At 37.3% G+C, this 20,570-nt stretch overlaps 1 protein-coding gene across 2 annotated transcripts in view; it reads right to left on the reverse strand.

The window, feature by feature from the left end:
• Positions 1–20,570, reverse strand: part of WWOX (WW domain containing oxidoreductase) — a 493,697-nt gene that overhangs the window by 390,687 nt on the left and 82,440 nt on the right. For both annotated transcript variants that reach the window (XM_039382880.1, XM_039382881.1), the window contains exon 6: positions 1,093–1,181. In XM_039382880.1, the coding sequence (XP_039238814.1) occupies positions 1,093–1,181 (89 nt within the window). The remainder of the gene's footprint in view (positions 1–1,092; positions 1,182–20,570) is intronic.

A 20,570-nucleotide genomic window follows, 5' to 3' on the forward strand; every position in this document is an offset into this window, starting at 1 on the left:
ACATTACAAAACCCAGTTAGTATTCAACATGTAATACTGCAAGGATTTGTCTTCCAAGAAATTTTAATTTATGAAGATGACATGATAAGAAAATATTGATACTAAAGATTTTGGCAATAAAGGAACTTGTGTTAGAAGTCAGTTTTGACAATTCTTTGAATCCAAAAGACCTATAAGTACTAAAATGTCATCTGTCTATCCATGTGAGATTTAGCTTTGGCAGTATTTCAAAAGTGAAAAAAAACATTCTTTGTTATATATCTTCTCTACGACAACGTATTTTCAAAGCTGTCTAAGAGGCCATAATCTCTTGAGAAGAACAGGAAGATGCATATCTGTTACAGAAATATTTGCAGAAAAAAAGCTAAGTTTGAATACTCACAACAATCAGTGGGTCAAACTGTGGATAAAAGAACAAAGTGTGGAACTTATTGTCAAGAGCTGGAACTTGAAAGATTTCAAATAATTTTTTTCAATTCAGAGATTCATTGCTCTCTTCAAGCTAAATAAAACAAACCATTTGGAAGCTAACCTGATTATCTCTAGATAAATTTGCCTATTGTTAAGTGATGTAATTATCACACCCTCTCTCCCTTTTTCTTTTTTTTTTTTTTAATTATGGACTATTCCAGATACAGGTCTGGAACACAGATCTGTCTGGCTCACAGGGCTATATTTTTTAAAGGTTTAAAAATGAAAAGAGAGAGAGAGAAGGTTAGAAAATAAAGTAAGAGAAGGAGTGTGCTAATTGTTCATCCCTGACCTCTTCCAAACCACAGCAAAACTGTTAAAAGTTGCCTGAGCTGGTTTTTATGCAGTTCAGCTTCGGCCTTTTTCAATAGCCACAGGGGTAAAAAAGCCCTTTAAAGCTGGGGCTACACATGGAATAACAAGAGATCTGTAACTTTTTTTTTTTGTATGAAAACAAATGATCTTTAATTTCCATTGAAAAAAAAAAATTCCTGTGAAAAGATTATTCACTAACTGCAGTTGCCGATCCGTCCAACTTTGGTGAATTCTGCCAACTGTGCTCAGCTGATAAAGACATTAAAATAACAAGAAATTATTATATATAATTTCCTGAGTACTTACAGATTCTTGGATTTGAATGCTTCAGCAAAGTGCTGCACACTCTGAAGAGAAGCAAGGTCCAAGGTCATTGCTTCTACCTTGGCTTTATGCTGGAACAAGAGAAAATATAAAAAAAGATAAATAACAGCATGTTTAGTTCATAGGATCGTGTTACAGCAAATGTGTTATGAAACTTGTCTGATTCCCTTGTTTAATATTATAACCCCAAAGTGAATACAAATCATCAAAAGGAACGGACGAGCACAACGTTCAGTGCCAAAAGCAGCATTGTGATGTGGTGGTTCTGCTAAAAACATACACTGTGTAATGCACAGCTTTATAAAATGTAATGAATCGACACAAGGCAGTGTTAAGGTTAATAAGGCATCTTTTTGCTGCCATTTTGGTGGTGAAAATTATGTAACTCATGAAATAAAAAGGTAGAGTGTTATTCTCAATGCATGCTATTTTTACATACTGTACCAATAGAAAAAAAGATCAGCAAATACTCTATAAAAATCAGCTAACTTCAGACTTGCACATATGAATGCAAAACAATCTATTGTGCATAGCAGGTGATATAAAAAACAGTATAAAATGACTACAGAAAACAACTGATCAGCCTACACAGGTTTTCATACAATAAGAGTTTACCAGTGCATATTATATATGTACTTCTACTGTGAGGGTGGGGAGGCCCTGGCACAGGTTGCCCAGAGAAGCTGTGGCTGCCCCACCCCTGGAAGTGTCCAAGGCCAGGTTGGATGGGGCTTGGAGCAACCTGGGATAGTGGAAGGTGACCCTGCTCATAGCAGGGGGTTGGAACAAGATGAGCTTTAAGGTCCAACCCAAACCATTCTATGATTCTGTGTCTTCTGCAGAAATTGTGTATGTACTTAAAGCTGGCTTTTCACCTAGAAGAGGTTAACCTGAAGGTTAAGTTTATCTTAGGCACCACCAAAACAACTCTTCTCAATATTTTCATCTTTAAGATCCCTGTTCCCAGATCTTTTGAAACACCTGAACTCCAACTCTCAGAACAAAACGAACCAAAAGCCAATTTTCATTGCAACCACTGAAGTGAAAGTCATCACAAGAACCAAGCAGTCAGAGGTTCTCTCAAGGCAGAGTTAAGAACCAGCTCTCCTTCAACTGCAGCTGTGGGTCTGCACCGCAACATCCAGTGGTTGTCTTTTGTTCTTCCACAAATGCTACACTTTAAGACACCTGTGATCCCCTGCAAAATACCAACTGTCATGACATATAAGTCAGGTAGGCCCCCTAAGGAATCAGGAACATGTGTATTTGTGCTTACCCTCACTTTCAGACTTGCTGCTGCTCAACACCACGTAAACTCTCTGGCACATAAAAGAAAGCTGGCAAAAGCCCTGTACTCTCCCCAAGCCTAAAAATGTCAAATTTCAGCCCACTCAGCTTAGCTTATTTGGCAAAAAAATACCTAGAGGGACAATTCAGGTACTCCCAACACATCACCTACACCTACTGTGTGTAACAGCCATGGCTCAAACTGGGCATTGGCACTGCTAAAAGAAAGGGTAAGGAGAAGGTGGAGCAGATGCAGTGGTAAGGCAGCATTTGGGTGGGGAGGCAACAGGAGCTTTGTTAGCACCAGAGTGCAACAGGAACTCCACTGGGATTACAAGGATACACCATGATCGTTGCTCAATGACAAGGGAACATTGCTGAGGGAACAGAAAGGAAGCAGCACACGTGTCAGCGCAGAGGGAAGTTGGGAAGAGTGCTCCCATTGTCCCCCAAGCTCAAGTGAATCATCTGATCTCCCTGTTTCATTACATCTGGCACTTTTCTCCCTACATCTGTTTTCTATTTTGCTGGTACCCACTCTGCCTGCTACAACTACCTTACAGGTTTGGTATAAACAGAGTATCACTCAAATTCCTTTTGTCCCATTCCAGCCAGACTTATCAGGACAGCAAAATAAACACAACTGAATTTTCAACAGGTTCAGTCTCCATAGGAAGTATCAGTTGATGGGAGTCTGAAAATGCTAAACCAAACTCTGTTACAAAGAGGTTTTTTTCTACCCTCACAAGATGCACATCATTCTGGAATTCATTTTGCCCCACTGGGTAAATATTTTCTTCTGTTTGATAGTCAGAGACTTGAGAAAGATGATGCTGCCTTGCATTATGCAATACAACTCCAGAACAATTTCTCTTCAGCAGTGCAGTTCAAAGCTGTTTACTTAGTACAGAAGTAGCTGGATTTACTTTGGTTCTGCTTTCCTCAGTTGAAACATTTTCCTGTCTCTCCCAAGGGTGAAAGGACAAGAATGCTACAAATACAGGGACATAAGGGGATCAAAAACCATAATAATCAAGTAGTTCAACAGACTACACCACAAGCTGTTAGCTACTGTCCCCTTGGGGACATGGACTCAAGTCCACATGACATCACTCGGGTAATCCTTTTCCTCTTGGCGTCAAGCATTAGGCTTCTGATACTGATTCCAAGAACAGAAGAGAGGTGTCTGTACTTCAAGTCCAAAAGGAACAAAAAAGTATGAAACCTCCAAAATGCTTTCTGAAATAGAAGTTAAACGGATTCAGATTGGATTCATGGATTAATATATTGAAAACATAACAATCAGAAATTAAAAAACCATTTTTTTTTTCAACTTTCTACCTGGTTTTGCTTTTTAGAATATTTCCTTCACATCCACACAAAGTACATACTGAGCACAGACACTCCCATTTATTTAGTTTTCCTCGCAGGGAAAACTGGAGCATTTGACATCCAAAGCACTCAGCTCAGAACCTGCCACCTCAGCTTCTGAAGGCACATAAGAAGCCAAGTGTAAGGGGTTTTTTTCCCCAAACACAACTGGGAAAGAAATCAGTTTAACATACCATGAGCTTAGGCAAGTTCCCCAAATTTTTTTGTTTCAGATTCTCCCTTATCAACTGAGGTTCCAGCACCTCTCACCCCACAGAGATATTCTGTAGACCCTCAATTCCTACTGCAGTTTGAGAATGTGAAATGCTAAACCTTTAGTAGCAGCTCATTTTTAATCCAGATTTTCCCCTTCTTACTTCTATATCACAATACCTTTTAAAAAAAAGCTGTGAATAAGGCAATATACTTGCATGATATGCTCTTAATAATGTAAGAATATCTCTAATCAATGACAAGTAGAAGGTTTTATGTTTGTTTTCTCATAGTAGCTCAGTTATTACCTTTGTTATAATGTTTTCCCTCTTTCCCTAGAAGCCTTGGTGTCACACACTGTGACATGTGTAGAAAAGCATGGGGTTTCTTAATAAAAAAATAAAACTAAAGCCCATTTTTTGCTAAAAGGCATCTTAACTGTAATTGTACTCTGCAGTCAGAACTGATTGTTAATGGTATGCTGCAAATCCTGATCTAATGCGTCATAATTGTATTATGCTGATGTCTCTCACCATTTCACTTCACACGTTTTCAGTACTGAATTATGCCTCATTTTATGTTGTGAAATCTTAAATGAGACTTGCCACTTTCCCAAATACCGGAGACAGTCTTTCAGCTGACATCGTAAAATCAATGCGCTAAGGCAGGGAACTCCAGAATTTGAAAAATTAAATTGACAAAAGATATTAATGCTCCCTCTACTACTTTATTTTCAATTACATCATTTGAGGGGAAACTAGATCACAGAATGAGCGCAGCATAACTTAAAGAGCTCACTTCTAAATCACAGGATCGTTACGATGCGGTGCTGTTGAAAGCCTGTGCACAATGAACTGGTGCCCCTTGCTGCAGATCCCTGGGACAAGTATCCCAACTGCATCCAACACCACTTTCACCACTAGACTCAGACCAGCCTTGCAAACTGGCCAAAGGAAAACAGACCCAAGAGGGCCTGTACACTGCTGCTGTGCACAGAACCCTGTGAAAACACGGTCAGCCAGAACTCACTGGGAGTTTGGGGTGGGGACATTTGTATTTCATGAAGCCCAATGAGCAGCTCAAGGCTAACGATGTCCAGGCACCAACATTCTGTCTTTGAAGAAACAGCTGAAGGTGGATCATCCTCCAGCTCCTGGCAGGTTCTCTTTTAAACCCAACGTAATAACATTTCAAAAAGAGCAAAGAAAAAAATTTCTCTTGTACGTCACGATTTCATGCCCGGTTCTAAAAGCATTTTATCACTATTTCCAGGTAAGTTTCATTATTCTACAAAACACCAGAAAAGAGTTTGTTCGGTTTTGAATGTAAGCTGCTCCCTATTGGAGAAAAAAATATTAAAAATGCTTAAGTGCAATTGGCTATACTTTGCACTCATGCTAGAAAAATGCTTATTGAGCCAGAAACTAACACAAAAGTGAAAACACCCAGAAAGCCAGCTATTTCACTATATGCAATGTCTTCACTTTACAGCTTAAAAATTGTTTAAAAATGAACACTGCATGGTAGAGTAGTTTGGCAGTAAACATGATGGTGCATTTGTGTCTTGGTATTGAAGAAGGAGCCTTTTTTCATAGTGAATTTTTCATTCAAATGTAAGTGATGATTTACGTTAAATATAGGTAAAGCATAGCTACATTTTCCTGAAGGATTGCAAGGAAGTGAAGAGCAGTACAATAAGTTGAAGCATAAAAGCTTTCTCTGTCATAATATTTATTATAATGGCATATGAAATAGCTGAAATAAATAATAGATGACTAAAAGTAAATTCATATGATAAAGAATCTTTCAGCAGACACCATTACTTCTGACTGCTCCAGTTTCATACAGAGTTGAAGAGTCTTAATAAATATGCTGTAGCCCCTGTATCTTATGTAAGTACAAGTCATTTTGTAAGGCCCTACTTAAAATGTACCATGGTGGACACTACATAATTTACTGTATAATTTTACTCTCAGAAAATAGTGTGTATATATGTTTGATTTTTAAAAGTCCTTAACTCAAAACTGAATACATCGCACAACAACAAAAATATCCGACTTCAAGGAACTGAAAGTACAATCAATTGGTAGCAGTTTAATTTGATACAGAAAAATCTTCCTGACAACATCCTAGAATGCAGATACTTCTTATATGCAGTGTGAGAGACACAAAATCTTCAGGAAAAAAAAAGAATTTGACACCAAAGCTGATGAAAAATCTGTGGAATTATCTGAAAATAGGTAAACAAATAACCAAATCTCAGCATAGGACAAGCAATGCCCAAACAAATTCACATTTTCATGTTGAGGATGGAGCAGGGGATGCTTTAGAAGCACGTCTGACAATTTGACACATAGCTTATGAGAGTCAATAGCCAGTGCCATGCACTATTTATGGAGGTACCTAATGGGGAAAAAGGCTTTCACTCAGGATTAGGGCTGCAAGTATTATTGTCCCTAATGTAGTCAACATTTGGTACTTCATTCAAAACTGTATTTATGCAACGCCAGCTTTACCTGGTTGTGTGTTTTGAATGCTCTGCAGCTACTTCCCATGGAGCTGATGGGGACAGATGCATCACACTGCTTTAAGAGTAACCCAAAACACATGCTAGATGCTTTAGTAATATGTTCTTCTGCTACATTTGATATACCTTAATAAAGTTCATTAGAAGACATTATGGGGGAACATTTTTACACACATTTGTCTAGGTTTTTCCCTCCCTCCAGCCCCTAATATCTGCAATATTTATACATTACTTCCAAATTTTCACTAATTTTATGCAAGAGAAGGTACACAACACAAAAATAATTTCCTAAATATTAATTATGTTATTACCCCATTTACGTGATGTACAAGGAAATAGCTGAGACTAACTTGATTCTTCACGAAAATCAGAGATGAAAAGGATTCCCTTTCTTTCATTAGAAAGAAAATTTATTTATTAATGCCTGGTTACACTATTTCCCAGTGTGTTTGGTTTACCTGTATTTTGGTTGTAATTTGCTGGTGTACATTTTTCCACTATTCTCCTTGCTCAATCCTGTCAAACACATTTTGATGCTGTGTGGGAGCTCTCCCAAATGCTGATTTTGTAAAGCCTGGTTCTTCCTGCTTAAGTAACCAGATCTTCCCATTCTTCACAGAAATGGAATTCCTGCAGGGGTTGCCTTCACCCAAGTCAAGTGAACAGCAGATATATCAAGACTCAATGGGTCAGTATGAGCCTGCAAACCGCTCAGATTACTGATCATCCTTGGACTGGCACCTTATCATGAAGAATGAATTATTAGTTGTATCGTTGTCTTTGTCTCCATCCCTTCTCCAGAACAATTCTGGATGTTTGGCAGAGAACAGTGTTAACCTTTTTGGCACCATTAACAACTTAGAGCAGTAAGAGGCCTCCTCAGAAAATCCTGAAGTCTTCAAGTTGTTGTAGGGTTGTCCTGCAAATGGATGTCCTAAAGCTGCAATGGAAGATCCACACACACAACAGCCAGGACGGAACACCTGAACTGGAGATTTAACTGTTGAGCTCAGCTGGGTTATAAAAGCAACAGAAAAGTCTGGGACCTTCCTTAGATAGACATTAAACATAAAGGCAACAAATGAGCCACTGAAATTCTGAGGGTGAGAGACGTGGAAAAGTGATAAAGACAACCTGACACAAAGGAGTTCGGTTTCTGAGGATGCCAAACACCAACCTGGCATTTGGTCCTCACTTTTAAACAAATCACTGTTCACAGCAATATCTTTTCCTTCTTCCTAATATTTAATTTACCTATAATTTAAAATCCATGTCACAAATACAAAAATGTGACTAAAGTCTCCAGGTATAGTTTGTATATTTAACTTAGACAGGAAAGGGCTTTGTTGGTCATGTAGTCATCATTTTAAATTCCTCAATAATTTTAAAACTGTATCTTTCTATTAGTAAATGTCTACATATAAAAAGAAATGTAAAATACACTTACTCGTTTCTTCGAAGCGGTTGCTTCATTTTTCAGATTTTAATATCCTTTTTTAATAAATCTTCTGTAATAAATACCACTTACCACTAAAATAAGCAATAATGTTATTTCACAATCTTTGTATTAGTTAACTCTTCGATCAGTATCTCTGTAAATTTGGTCTTTCTTATCTTCTGAAGATAATGATAAAGGAAAAAAAGGAAAACATCTGCATTTCTTTATGAAATTAATATCTTCAGTGAAGTAAACTATGCCCTAGCGATCCTAAATCATGCTTATAAAGAGTAAGAGAAGTTAGTCTCCTAAAGACATTTTAAAAATTATTTATTCTTTAACCAGAGAGAACAAAAACACACACAAAAAAGGCTGGAGTATAATTTCAGAATACTCCAATTAGTGGGCTCCAAATGTCCTGATTTTTTCCTGGATGCACACAGTTCAACTGCACACAGCACACGTTTGCTTCAATAATAAGAAATTACATGCATTAAAAAAAAAAAAAAATCTACTGTAACTTTTGGCAATAGGAGTTTGTTTAACTCTTCATGCACATGAACTGTGGGTATTTACTTGGGAGCCTACTTTTAGCTGGAATTTTTTTTCTTTCCCTGGATATAGATCACTTCTCTCTGCCTCCAAACGCCCATTCCTGCAAAGCTCATTTGAATTTATCTTTGGGGAATCTCAAATAATCTTGGCAATATATTACATGTGTAGGGTTTACTATTTTAATAAACATATCTCCTGGTTTAGAGAATGGTCGAGGGAGCCTGGGAACGTGTAGCAGAATCTCAGCTGTGGAGAACCTCCACATTCAGATGCTTTCAATTCCTTTCATTCTGCAAGATTCCAAGTGATAGCAGACTGCATTTTCAAAAAGAGCAACAAGGCAAACAGCACCGGGGTAATTTGGAAACTACAGAATTTTTTTATTTAAAAACTCCCTCAATTTGAAGCTTTTAAGGTTAAATAAACCCAGTTAATGGGTTGCTGAGAAGTAAGAAACGGGGGAGGTAACAGAGCAATGGATTTGTTGGGAATGGCAGAGGAGGGTGGGAAACCCCAGAATTTCTAAATGGACTAAACCAGTAACATCCCTATTGCAATACATTATTATTGTTGGTAATAATCCATAAAATTAAAAACCTGTTATCTTTTACGTACAGCTCCACATACACTGGTGGATAAAACCTACAGCAGGATTCCACATGCAGTTGTTCCAGACAGAGGGGAACTTACCATCCCTGCTCCAGATGACAAACAAGAGGAGAAAAGCACGATGGTCAAAAGGGCAACAATGTTTAAGTAAATACAAAATGAACCCTTTTTTCCCCTGTTCTCTCATGATCCATAATCATAAGCTATGTTGTTGCCTGAAAGTGCAGACATGCACTGTGCAGTGCATTAATCCTTCAAACACTAACAGATGCTGGCAGGGATTTAGGCTGGAATGTATTTACAAAGTGACAAATTATGTTCCGTATTATACAGAGAGAGAAAGAGCACCCACAAATAGGCTGATAAATGTCAGCTGCAGTCACGACAAACGGTTTATTTTTATTATACTGTAACCACAAATGTTTTTTGCAGGGGAGGCCCAAAGATTTATTTGTTGCAGGAAAAAAAACAAGATTATATATGACACAAAGTAATAACTGTGAGATCACTGATGTTCTGGGCAGCTTGCCCTCCTGGAAGCTACGTTCAGATTGAAAAATGTTGCTCAAAAAATGGTACGTTATATGACACAAAATAAGTAGTTCATAAATCTGCATTGAAACAACAATAACTAATAATTAAAGACAAGTCTTAGGACAATGGCTCATGCAATTTGAAACGGAAAGCATACTCTGTCCTTCAGTGGAATGTTGAAATTGAAGTAACAACATTAAAAAAAAAATCTGGTTAAATTGTTTCAGATTAAAAACAAAGTGCTATAATTGCGAGATGGGAGCAATGTATATTTTAAATGTGGTCATAGCGCTATAGAACATCTCGTGCAGCACAATTAATTGGCAGAATAGTGACGTCTGCAGGTTTACAAATGCATTGCAGCTATTTTGGAGTATGTCAAAGCTTGCCAAGAGATTTAAGGTGCAGTTCTTTCCCCTCACTCTCAATATTAGGAAAATAAAAGTATCAACATGGCTAAAATTCATCACTTCCGTATTAATGAATAATTTCAGGATGCTTCAACATAACTAGAAAGAAATTTGTGAGACAAAGAAATGAAAGAACTGAATAATTAGCTATTTAAGGCATTTTAATTGGCAGCTCACAGTTACAATCTCATAGATTAAAAAATATAACATAGATACCTTACAGAACGGTGTCCTCAAAAAAATAAACACATATACAAATTATTTTGTTTCCCCAACTGTTCACATGCCCAAGCTAAGAGATACATTGAAAATGGTCACATTGATATGTATGTAATTTTAGAAAGTGAAATAAAAGGACTGAATCACATTAGTAAAGATTTCTTGTACAAGGCTTGGCAGGATCAGCTTCTTAATATACACTCAGTATATGCAGTATAGACTTGAACAAAAATATGAAGTCTTTCTACCTTAAAATTCTGGGGTTTAAGCAAGTAGCTTAGGCTTTTCCCAAATGTTAAGGTAAAGACTGGCTGTACCTACCTGAACACCTGAAAAAATAGCAGCTACTGTATATATCTTACCCATATGCCACATGCAAAAAATGTAAAACATATTAAAAAAAAAAAATTTTTTCAAAACGAAAATTTCCAAGCAGATGTTTATAAACAGAAGGTAACGGATAAAAACCCAAACACAATGCTGCATTATGTTACATGATTCACTGATGAACCCATTGGAACTAAAGCAAAAAGCCCTTCTGGAAAACTTCCAGAAATTAAAAGGTGCAAACAAGCTGCCTAATACCCTTGCGTAGACTGAATTCTTATGAAGAAAATAAAGTTTATTGTCTGGAAACAGAGAAAGCATGAGGAAAGCACTAAAGCAATGGAGGTGAACAATTAGACAGATGTTCACTTAAGGAAATAAAGAGAACAGAAGAAGCCATCACTGAGGAATTTTACGAGAATACTGACAACTCTGCACCTCATCAAGGGCACTGGTAAAGTTAAAGGCACTGAAGCCATTTCTGCTCAACTCCAATATAACTGCTGACCTTGCACAAGTCTGCATTTAGCAAATGTGGCTTAGGAAAATAGCATTATACTTTTCATTCTACTATTTTTTCCCAAACTCCATCTATATATTCTACTGTACACTTCAAGAAAATTAACTTTATTTCTTTGTATAATATTACATGTACTCTGAATTTTTTTTCCTAACTATGCTCAGGTATCAGGAAAATGTATAGTTACAAAGCTTTTGTTACTTAATCAATTACATCTGATGTTCATAAAAGTGAATAGCTGGGGTGGCTTTTGCTTAATATGATTATATATGTTCCTGAAGTAGTCAGGAGTTTGCATAAGATGCAATCTGGCAATCTGGACATGTTTTAGAACTTACAACTTTGGCATTTAACTGCTGAAAGAAAAATGGAGAAAGAGCATATTTTGTGGATAAACTGCCTTGTACAGCAAAAATATGGGCATACATGCAGGCAAAAAGAGAAGGAATTAATAATAGGAGGCAAGATTTTTTTGTCAAGGACAAAAATCTTACTCCTACATGTTCATACACGCTGAGGTACAAATATAATTTGTTCCACGAATATTTCCTTTGTTTAAAATATAGTTTAAAACCTCTTGTTTCTGATAATACTTCTCTTGCAGATTTTCAGAAAAAAAAGGATCCTCCAAATCTCAAGTGCATTGCTGATTTCTCCTTTTATCTACTCGTGTATTTTCAGAAATGACTGTCAAAGAAATCAGAAAGTGTATCTCAGGATCACTAACAGAACTTCCATCACTTCCTTGCGTGCCCCAGGCTCCTTCCCACAGCATTCCTCAATTGTTCCTGAACTGTAAATATAAACACAACACCCATCACTTTCCTCACACAGTACAGGGTACACAAATACCAGAAATGAACTCTGCATTATCCAGCTGCAAAGGAGTTGGAAACTGCACCCATCAAACTTGTCCTGCAATACCATCAGCACAATGTGGGTTGTAGGGATAGGGAGGAAGCACTAATTAAGCGCCACGTCCTTATCTAAATACATCCCCTGTACACAAAGAAAAAAGAAATCCTATGAAGCAGATTTTTATAAAATACTCCTGGTCTTCACCAGCCCAAGACTGCCTTTTTTTTGAGCACAGTTCTGCCACTGACAAAAAGGGACAGCTCATCCACTGCAAATGGTTCTGTGGTGTTTCAATGCAATCAGGAGTTCCCCGGGTCTGCAGGGGACAGCCTGCACATTTCCCACACACTAATGTTGGAAAGTTCTCAGTAACTCGGGAGAAATCCACAAGAAAATTTCATCATTCACATTTTAAATAATATAAAAGACGTGGAATGTGATTGATTTCACACTGGAGAGAATTGAAATTACTGTTATGGGATAGGTTTTTTTTTTTCATGTGCTGTGAGGTCAAGTAATAGTAAATAATTAATGAATTATGAAACAAGTTTTCCATAAGGCAACACATAAATTCTATTCAATAAGATCTAAAAGTGTAGTTACACCAAAAAGCCATATAATACATCACAAAATGAAGAAAACGCATGATGCTGAGGAATAAAGGGGGGTTGCCATTATATTGGAATAACTGTTACTCTCATGGAATATAAATAACATCTTTCCATACATACACATCATTTTCATAACTTTTACATCTCACAATCTACAAGAAAAAGAAGGTATTTTCAACATTTTTTTTGTTGCTCCTTTTCGTAGCAAATCTGTTTCATCTCTCCAGCAGTCAGAGAGGTTCTGATGCAACAGAGAACGATGAAGGGGATCATAATCTGGACAAATCCATAGGGCTCCTTCTCTGATCTTACTGCTGATTTGGTTCTGGCTAAAATCAGTGGATTGCTGATCCATACTCTCTCTTAACCAGTACTAAATTCACATTCTGCAATGCTCAGGCTGTCTCTTAGAATTTTGAAGAGTGCACAATATGACATTATAGCAGTCTCAGATAGACCTCTGTGGGTCATTGACATACAATTAATACCCTGAATGGTAAGCAAGAAGTCAAAATAGAAACTCCCCAAAAACCACCAAAACATACCTTTTGCCTTGATAGCATAAAATTATTGAAGATTTGACTCAGTCAAAATGCAGGGGCAAATTCTCTCTCCAGAAATTAAAAAGGAAAGTTAATTTTTGGATGAAGCAAGATAGTTTTATACTTTCATAAGAGCTATAATAATTTTATACCATCTAATGCTAAAAGCAGTCAGAACTATGCAGTTTTTCATAGGAAACCCATGGTTCCTATGCTATGCTCCACAGACTATGTTAAATAGTTTCCAGTATCTCTGTGTTATTTTCAGGTAAAAATTTCACAGCCATGATGTACCTTAAAAAACACTTTCAGAACTGACTGTGTTACACAGTGGCTGTGAACTTTGGAGTAAGATTCTTTTTCTCATGTACTTGCAGCTTAAAATGCCCATGACCACTGACAACTTCTATTTTTAACTACATGGCTGACAAAGTCAAATGAAAACAGCCCTCTTCTCCTCTCCCACGACACCATTCAGTACAATTTTTTAGTCTTTTTTTTCTTTTAACTTCATTCTGTCTTCTCCAATCTAGACAGAAAATTTAACCAGTTAAAGAGCACTGAATTGCACAAGGTACCATAGAGCATTTCAAGGCATGGCTCACTTATTCTCCCAGGCCCATGTGAAAGGAGATGCCAAGAAAATAAGGCAGAGAAGGTTTATAAGACTTTGATTAAGCAGGCAATCTTAGGAGGACAGAGACGAGTTAAAAAGAAATGCAAAGGCTCCAAAAAGTATTGAATTTCGTTTAAAAAAAAAAAATCAACAGCATCTGTATAATCAACTAAATCCATGAATATTTCATAAATGAATGTATGCAGCAATGAAAAATGCCATAAATGAAGTAGATGAGGCAATGAGCATATGTAAGCCAACCATTTAGATGCCTCTTAACACTTGTAAGCATTTGGTTTCAATTTAGTTTTTCAAATGCCTCACGCTATGGTGTTGGACCTGTCCAAAGAAAATAAGAAAACAATAAAAAACAGATGAGATAAAAACCTGAGCTTCTTCTCAGAACTCCATAAAGAGCTGTATAATAACTTTCTAAAAGTGTTAACTTTGCTTGTTCCTGAAGAATAAGATGACTACCCACCTAAAAAAAAAGAGTTCCACCAAGCAACTGCTAGCACTGGAAAAGTACATGGTACTGCTATAGATCTGGCTCACAATTTCCTGATCTCCAGGAAGCTTAAGCAAACACCTACTTGCATTTTTAAAGGTAAACACCTTGTCATACCTGACCCCCATAAAGTTTTGAAAGGTTCCCATTAAAACTGACAGCAACCAAAGCACACTGAAAAATTCATCTTTCCTTTTAAAAACAGCATTTCGCAGTTAGGCAGTTAAATGACTTGTTTTAAATAAGTAAACATGTTTAAGATTTCAATGTTGTATCAAAAGCAGCAGAGGGAGGACAGCCAAAGTAAAGGCCTGAACGGAATCCCTTTCAGCAGATCATTTTGCATTTCACTTTGCTGATGGTTGTTTCCAAGCTACAAGATGTTGTTTTGGAGGTGCCATAAGCTGCAGGCCCCTGTGCTGACCAGACCACACAAAACCACTTCAAGTTAGGCTCCAAACCGAGAAATGCTAATTCATCATCCTGTCAAAATAATGACATTCATTCATAACTACCTTCCAATCTCCTCCACACCTGGCTGAGTCTTCAGTGCAGCCCAGTGAAACACTCTAATCACACCCTTCCTCTGCCTGTCCTCTGGACAGGGCACCTCACTGCATTTGAAAAGAGTAATGATACAGAACCAAAAACTGGGCAACCACCCTTACACCTGACAGAAGAACAGACAGGCCACAGAACCCAGACAAATCTGGTGCCACACTCAGTCCCCCAGATGCCAAGTGCACCTCTGTGAGTGCCCTGCATCAGGACTCTTGCACAAAGCCCTTTTAGCCATCTTGCCCATGCCCAGTTCATTTAGAGCATAGAACAGTTGGGGTTGTAAGGGACCTTAAAGATCATCTCTTTCCAAGCCCCCTGCCATGGGAAGGACACCTTCCACTACACCAGGTTGTTCAAAGCCCCACCCAGCCCAACCTTAAACACTTCCAGGGATGGGGCAGCCACAGTTTCTCTGGAAAACCTGTGCCAGGGCATCACCACCCTCACAGGGAAGAATGTACCAGGCCACTGGTGATCTCAGTCAGAGCCTTTAGCTTTTATCCTCATCAAAAGTAAAGCATCAAACTATGATCCAAACCCCTGTGTGGTAACCAACCTATTACAGCTGTACTCTTACCCTTCTTGCATAAAACAAGGAGCAAACCCTAGACCATCTCAAATGAAAGGCATAAACTTTTCTGTCTCCAGTTGAGTGACTACTTAAGCTTTTTAGGGAAAGGAATAGAGATGGTTCCCTCAGATACTATTACTTTCTGCTCTGAACAGTCGCTTCTAGAACTGAGGTTGCTAATTCAAACCCTTTTAAGTACAAAAAATAAAAGGGAAAAAAAACAGGAGAGATACAGATCTCTCATTAAAGCATTATGATTAAAAACAGGAGGAGGTACAACCACTTTATCTCCCAGAGCATCCCAATATGTAAGAGCATCCACAAGTAAGGCTCAGATAAACAAAACACACCTAACACGCAGCTCAGTAAGGTTTGTGTCCTCAGAAATATGAGGAATAACTGATTCTTAAGATGGGAAAAACCAAGCATGTAAGTCACCATGGAAATTTCTTTGCAAAAGTTTATGTGCAGCCCACACAACCTGCCACCTACTTCTAGACCGACAGCAAGCCTGACCTACCGAGTCCAGGTGTTAGATGGCACTCAAATACTCTTTCTTCCTTTCTGTTGAATTTTATTTCCTTACCAACCTTCAAAAGACCTGTGTTCATTTTCTACCACCTTTGCTGTGTCCTGGTAACACTGGACAGTTGCAATCAGGCAGCAGAAAGGCTTTCCTCTGAAATGACCCATCTGCAGCCAAGCCATTCATTAAACAGTAATTCTGAATGGATTCCTGAATTTTAAAGTATTAAAACCAGACTTACAAAATAATTCCTCAAGGTTACATGGCAGATCAGAGACAGAATCTAACCACAATCATCCAAGGCTCACAACAGATGTTAAAATCTTCATGGCATCAGCTTTCATGAATGTCCCTCTTAATAAGGTACAGAAAAAGAGAAAATTTAGAACTGACCTTTACAAAATATTCTTGTTATGCTTTTTAGCCATTATGATGATAAGAAAAAACTGTTTTTCTGAATGAGTATACTGTACCTTTAATGGTTCATTTGTAGTTCAGAATAAAATCTGAACTATTTGTTGTTCATTGTTGTTATATTCTGTTCCAAGGTTCATAATTTGAAAATTGACTTTGGGGACTTTTTGCTTGGTCTATTAAAATGATTCATGTTGCATTCAACATAAATTGTGCATACACAGAGGAGGTTTAGCACACGTATTCACAGTATAATAACTAAAGTGAATTTTGTACAAGCTGCAGTTTGTGGCAAGGATGCAGTATCATTTGTCTTAATTTTTCTTCAGCATTACATTAGGCTCGTGCATTTACATTTTCAGGTACGGCTAAACACTTTAAAACTTTCTTTTTACAGCATGAGTAAAGAGAGAATCAAATCTACATGTTTATATGATGTAACAAAGTAATGCCTTTTTACTGTCTAAAGTACACATGGATTTACTTTCCATTTACCCTCCTGCACAAAGGCAAATGCAAAGTGCATGAAATATTCACCACCTATGAATCACAGAGTGTTCCTATTAAAAAGATGATCATGAGCTGTTTTACCTTTCAAACCATGATATGGTAACAGCCACGGTGCCTAAATGGTTTTGTCACTCAAAACTACCAAAGTAATATACAGTAAGGAATGAGAGTGTTTATAGTGTTTGATATGACTTTAGGACAATCTAGTGCCAACCAACTAAATAATTAAGAGCTGAGATCTGATTTCAGATGCAAGGGTCAGAAAGATTTCTTTCGCAAATTCTGAGTAAGTGGATTTGCCAGGACAATGTGAATCATACTAAATACCAAGGTTTGTACAAATACCAAGGAGAAACCAAGACTGTAATAGGTCACTCCACCTTCTTTGAGTCTCAGAAAAAGCTCATCTGTTGTCTGTGTTTATTTAACAGCTAGTTTAATATTTCTAACATGGAAATTTTCCGGGAGATATTTTAACTTCCAGCTCTACTGAGTGTTATTTTTCACTATGGTTATATTCTGGTCTTCACTTCTGCAGTGCAAGTTTCTTCTCACACAGATTTTTAGTATAAAAGTGCCAATGCTTGAGGCTAAAAAGTACTCAGAAATTCATATCTATGGACAAACCGTGTGGGCAGACAGTCTGGAGAAATAGATTTTCTGCACAAAAAAGTTGCATCTCATAAGAAGAGAACAATCTGCATGTTCAGGAACTGATCAATCCCTAAAATTTAATGTTAGTTGGATACCAACAACAACATCACAAAAGAAAACCTTAAAAGCAAACAACTTTATTTATATAGAGCCCAATAATCCAGAATGAATTCTGCACAAAAACAGATAAGGAGCCATTATGCACTTAATATTGCATTATGAAGGAGCCAAGCTCATGCAGGAAGGTTGGCCAACCCATTATTTTGTCTTCAGAGTACAAAGAAAATAAACTTTTCCTTTTTTCTCTGTTTTTGGTGGTTAAGGCAGTCCAGATTTATTTAATAACATGTAATACAGACTTCTCTGAAGTTTAATATAATCTGAGAAGCACTTAAAATTGCAGTGTATATGCACTGAACCTATTCTGACCATCACAGCAGGCCAAGGTGAACCCAACCTTCAGTTGAACAATAACCTTCATGTCCAAAAAGCAAAAGCCTCTTGACATTCCTACGCTTACAAAGGTGGTGACATAAATGCTCACCTCAAAAATATTTTCAAATATTTATTAGTTGCTCTGAAAGGATCTCTGACATCTAAGTATTTAATTCCCTAAGGGGAGATCAGTGCTTCCACCACCCTGCCACGAGACGAGCCTGACATCCTCTGCAGAAGAGCGAGTAACTCCCACATAACAACACATCACAGTAAGGGCCAAATTTTCAGCAGCTGACTGCTCCTTTTGCTTTTTCCTGAGTAAACAAACCCCCAAAACTACCACATTTTTCTAATCCTTCTATTAGGATGACATAAAAGAACATAAGCAAGAATCAGAAGGCTGCCAGACTAACCAAACACCTCCACTGACCAGCACCAAGGATCAGCAGCTCCTGCGACAAGCTAGAGAAGAACCACTTAAATAACTAAGGGTTTGCTTTTTTTCCTCTTATACACATTCATATTTTACCTCTGGAAAATATCATATTTCTGTCAGTACACTGGGCAAGGCTGAGATACGTTGCCCGAATCCACCCAAGGGTGAATTTGCAAACGCTGTGGCAGGGCACACTCATTTTTTTGGAGCTTACAACCTTTTAGCACTGGGACCATGTTATTTGCAACAGGCCAGCGTGTTTACACTTCCGAGGTTTGAGAAAAGGCAGCCTGACACTGGAATAAAAGGGAAAGAGTTCACATTCTATCAGATAGTTTATAGCTCCGTGGTGTGTCTGCCCTTCATGCACAGGGCTTAAGAGAGATAATCCCAGCAGATCGTGTTCTATACACTATTCAGAGACCATCTCAGGCCAAAAGAAAACAAATATATAAATAAATAAAACCCTCTTGTTTCACAATATTTGTTCCCCTTTGATCAAGCAGAATTTTCTCATAAACTTCTTTAATAATTACTATTTTAAATACAAGCAGTAAGATCAATATTGTGAAAGGCTGGGTGAAGAACAAGTAGAAAAACAACAGGTTTTATGAAGACACAAAAATGAGAAGCACAAAGATGATGTGTTCTTGGCTTAAATATGGCACAGAAAACAGGAGTCAAAACACATCTTTCCCTAATTTTTTTATACAATAATACTCAAATTGTAGGACTTGCAACTTATTCTTACTAGCTCTCCTCTCATAAGGAGCATCAGTTTCCCATCAAATTTTGAAATTACATAAAGACTTATCAACATCTTGGAAATACATAAAGGTCTTTATTGATTATATTAATTGAAATTCCAGAAATTCAAGTTAAAAGTGCAGGGCAGAAAATGAAGAACAGAAATCCATGTTAGAAGCGCTTAATTCCAAAATGGATTCAGAATCACAGAGATGCAGGAACTCTGTGTGTTAAATCATACAGGGAAAAAAAAAAATAAAATAATAAATAAAAAAAATCTATATTTTAATCTTTTTGGGCGGAAACAAATTATCTTATTTACTACATGAATGGTTTCCTCAATTTGACGCCAATCTTTGGAGGCAACTTCAACCTGTCTGAATTAAACAGTCTGCAGAAGAAAAGACTAGATTATTTGTATTATAGAATACTGTTAAAAAATAAAATTGAAAGATTACTTTACCATACATTGAAAATAAGAACACGCACATCACTCCGGCTTACAAAAATCTAATTTTACTTTTTCTGTTCTTCAGAGAGAAGTTTGATAAGTAGGGGACATGTTTATCTATACACATATATATGTATGTGAATGTATAAATTCCCCCTGAATGGACAGCATCTAAAAGAGGAGAAACTCACAACATTGCTTTGCAGCTGTGTCCTGTGATTATAAAGGTAATCAGAACCATGTAATAACCTTTGGTATTTAACCTCTTTATCTCCAATAACTGCACTGTATATATAGAATAGAGATAAACTTCATATTTCATTCTATACCTCATAAATAAGTCTTGGCTTATGCTTTCTAGAGAAGTCACTTCTAAATACACATAAGCACATTGAAAAACAATCAAAATCATAACAAATTTAAATAATTCACAGAAAACATGACAGTGGCCAGATGAAAATACCTCAGACAGACAAACATTTCCTAACATCTCCATTTCAGAGACGTAGGCAAAACATTTTTAATTAAAGTCAAACTTGCATTGTCCACTCATGTAATTTTACAGTTCACTGATATACAGATTTTACTAAGTGATGGCCTAATTACACAATACCCAGTAATATTTCTTCATAGATATAAGTCTACCATGTATCATGTTTACTTTAGCACACATGACCTCCTGCACCGAGTGCTTACACGAGCAGCTCTTGTGTACCAAAAAAACGTGACAGAATAGACAAAACTATCTGCATTTCACAGAAATGCTCTGCTTTGCTACTTGGTGTAAACTCCATTTCAAAAGGCTTAGCAGCCCCAGACAAATTCTGAATGAGAAATATGTTCCTGCTGTGACAGAGAGCAGGAGGACAAACTCTGTGAAAACAGATAAGGCACCCTGTGCAGCACTAGCTGAGCTCCCTGGCTGGCCAAGGAGGTCCTGTGTCCACCTGTACCATCCACAGATGGGAGGTCACAGTGCTTGTACATTCTTCTCACAATCATTAAAC

Source organism: Pipra filicauda, unplaced genomic scaffold, assembly GCF_003945595.2.
Source record: "Pipra filicauda isolate LSUMZ 115617 unplaced genomic scaffold, ASM394559v2 scaffold289_size944018_pilon, whole genome shotgun sequence".
NCBI classification, from domain to species: Eukaryota; Metazoa; Chordata; class Aves; order Passeriformes; family Pipridae; genus Pipra; species Pipra filicauda.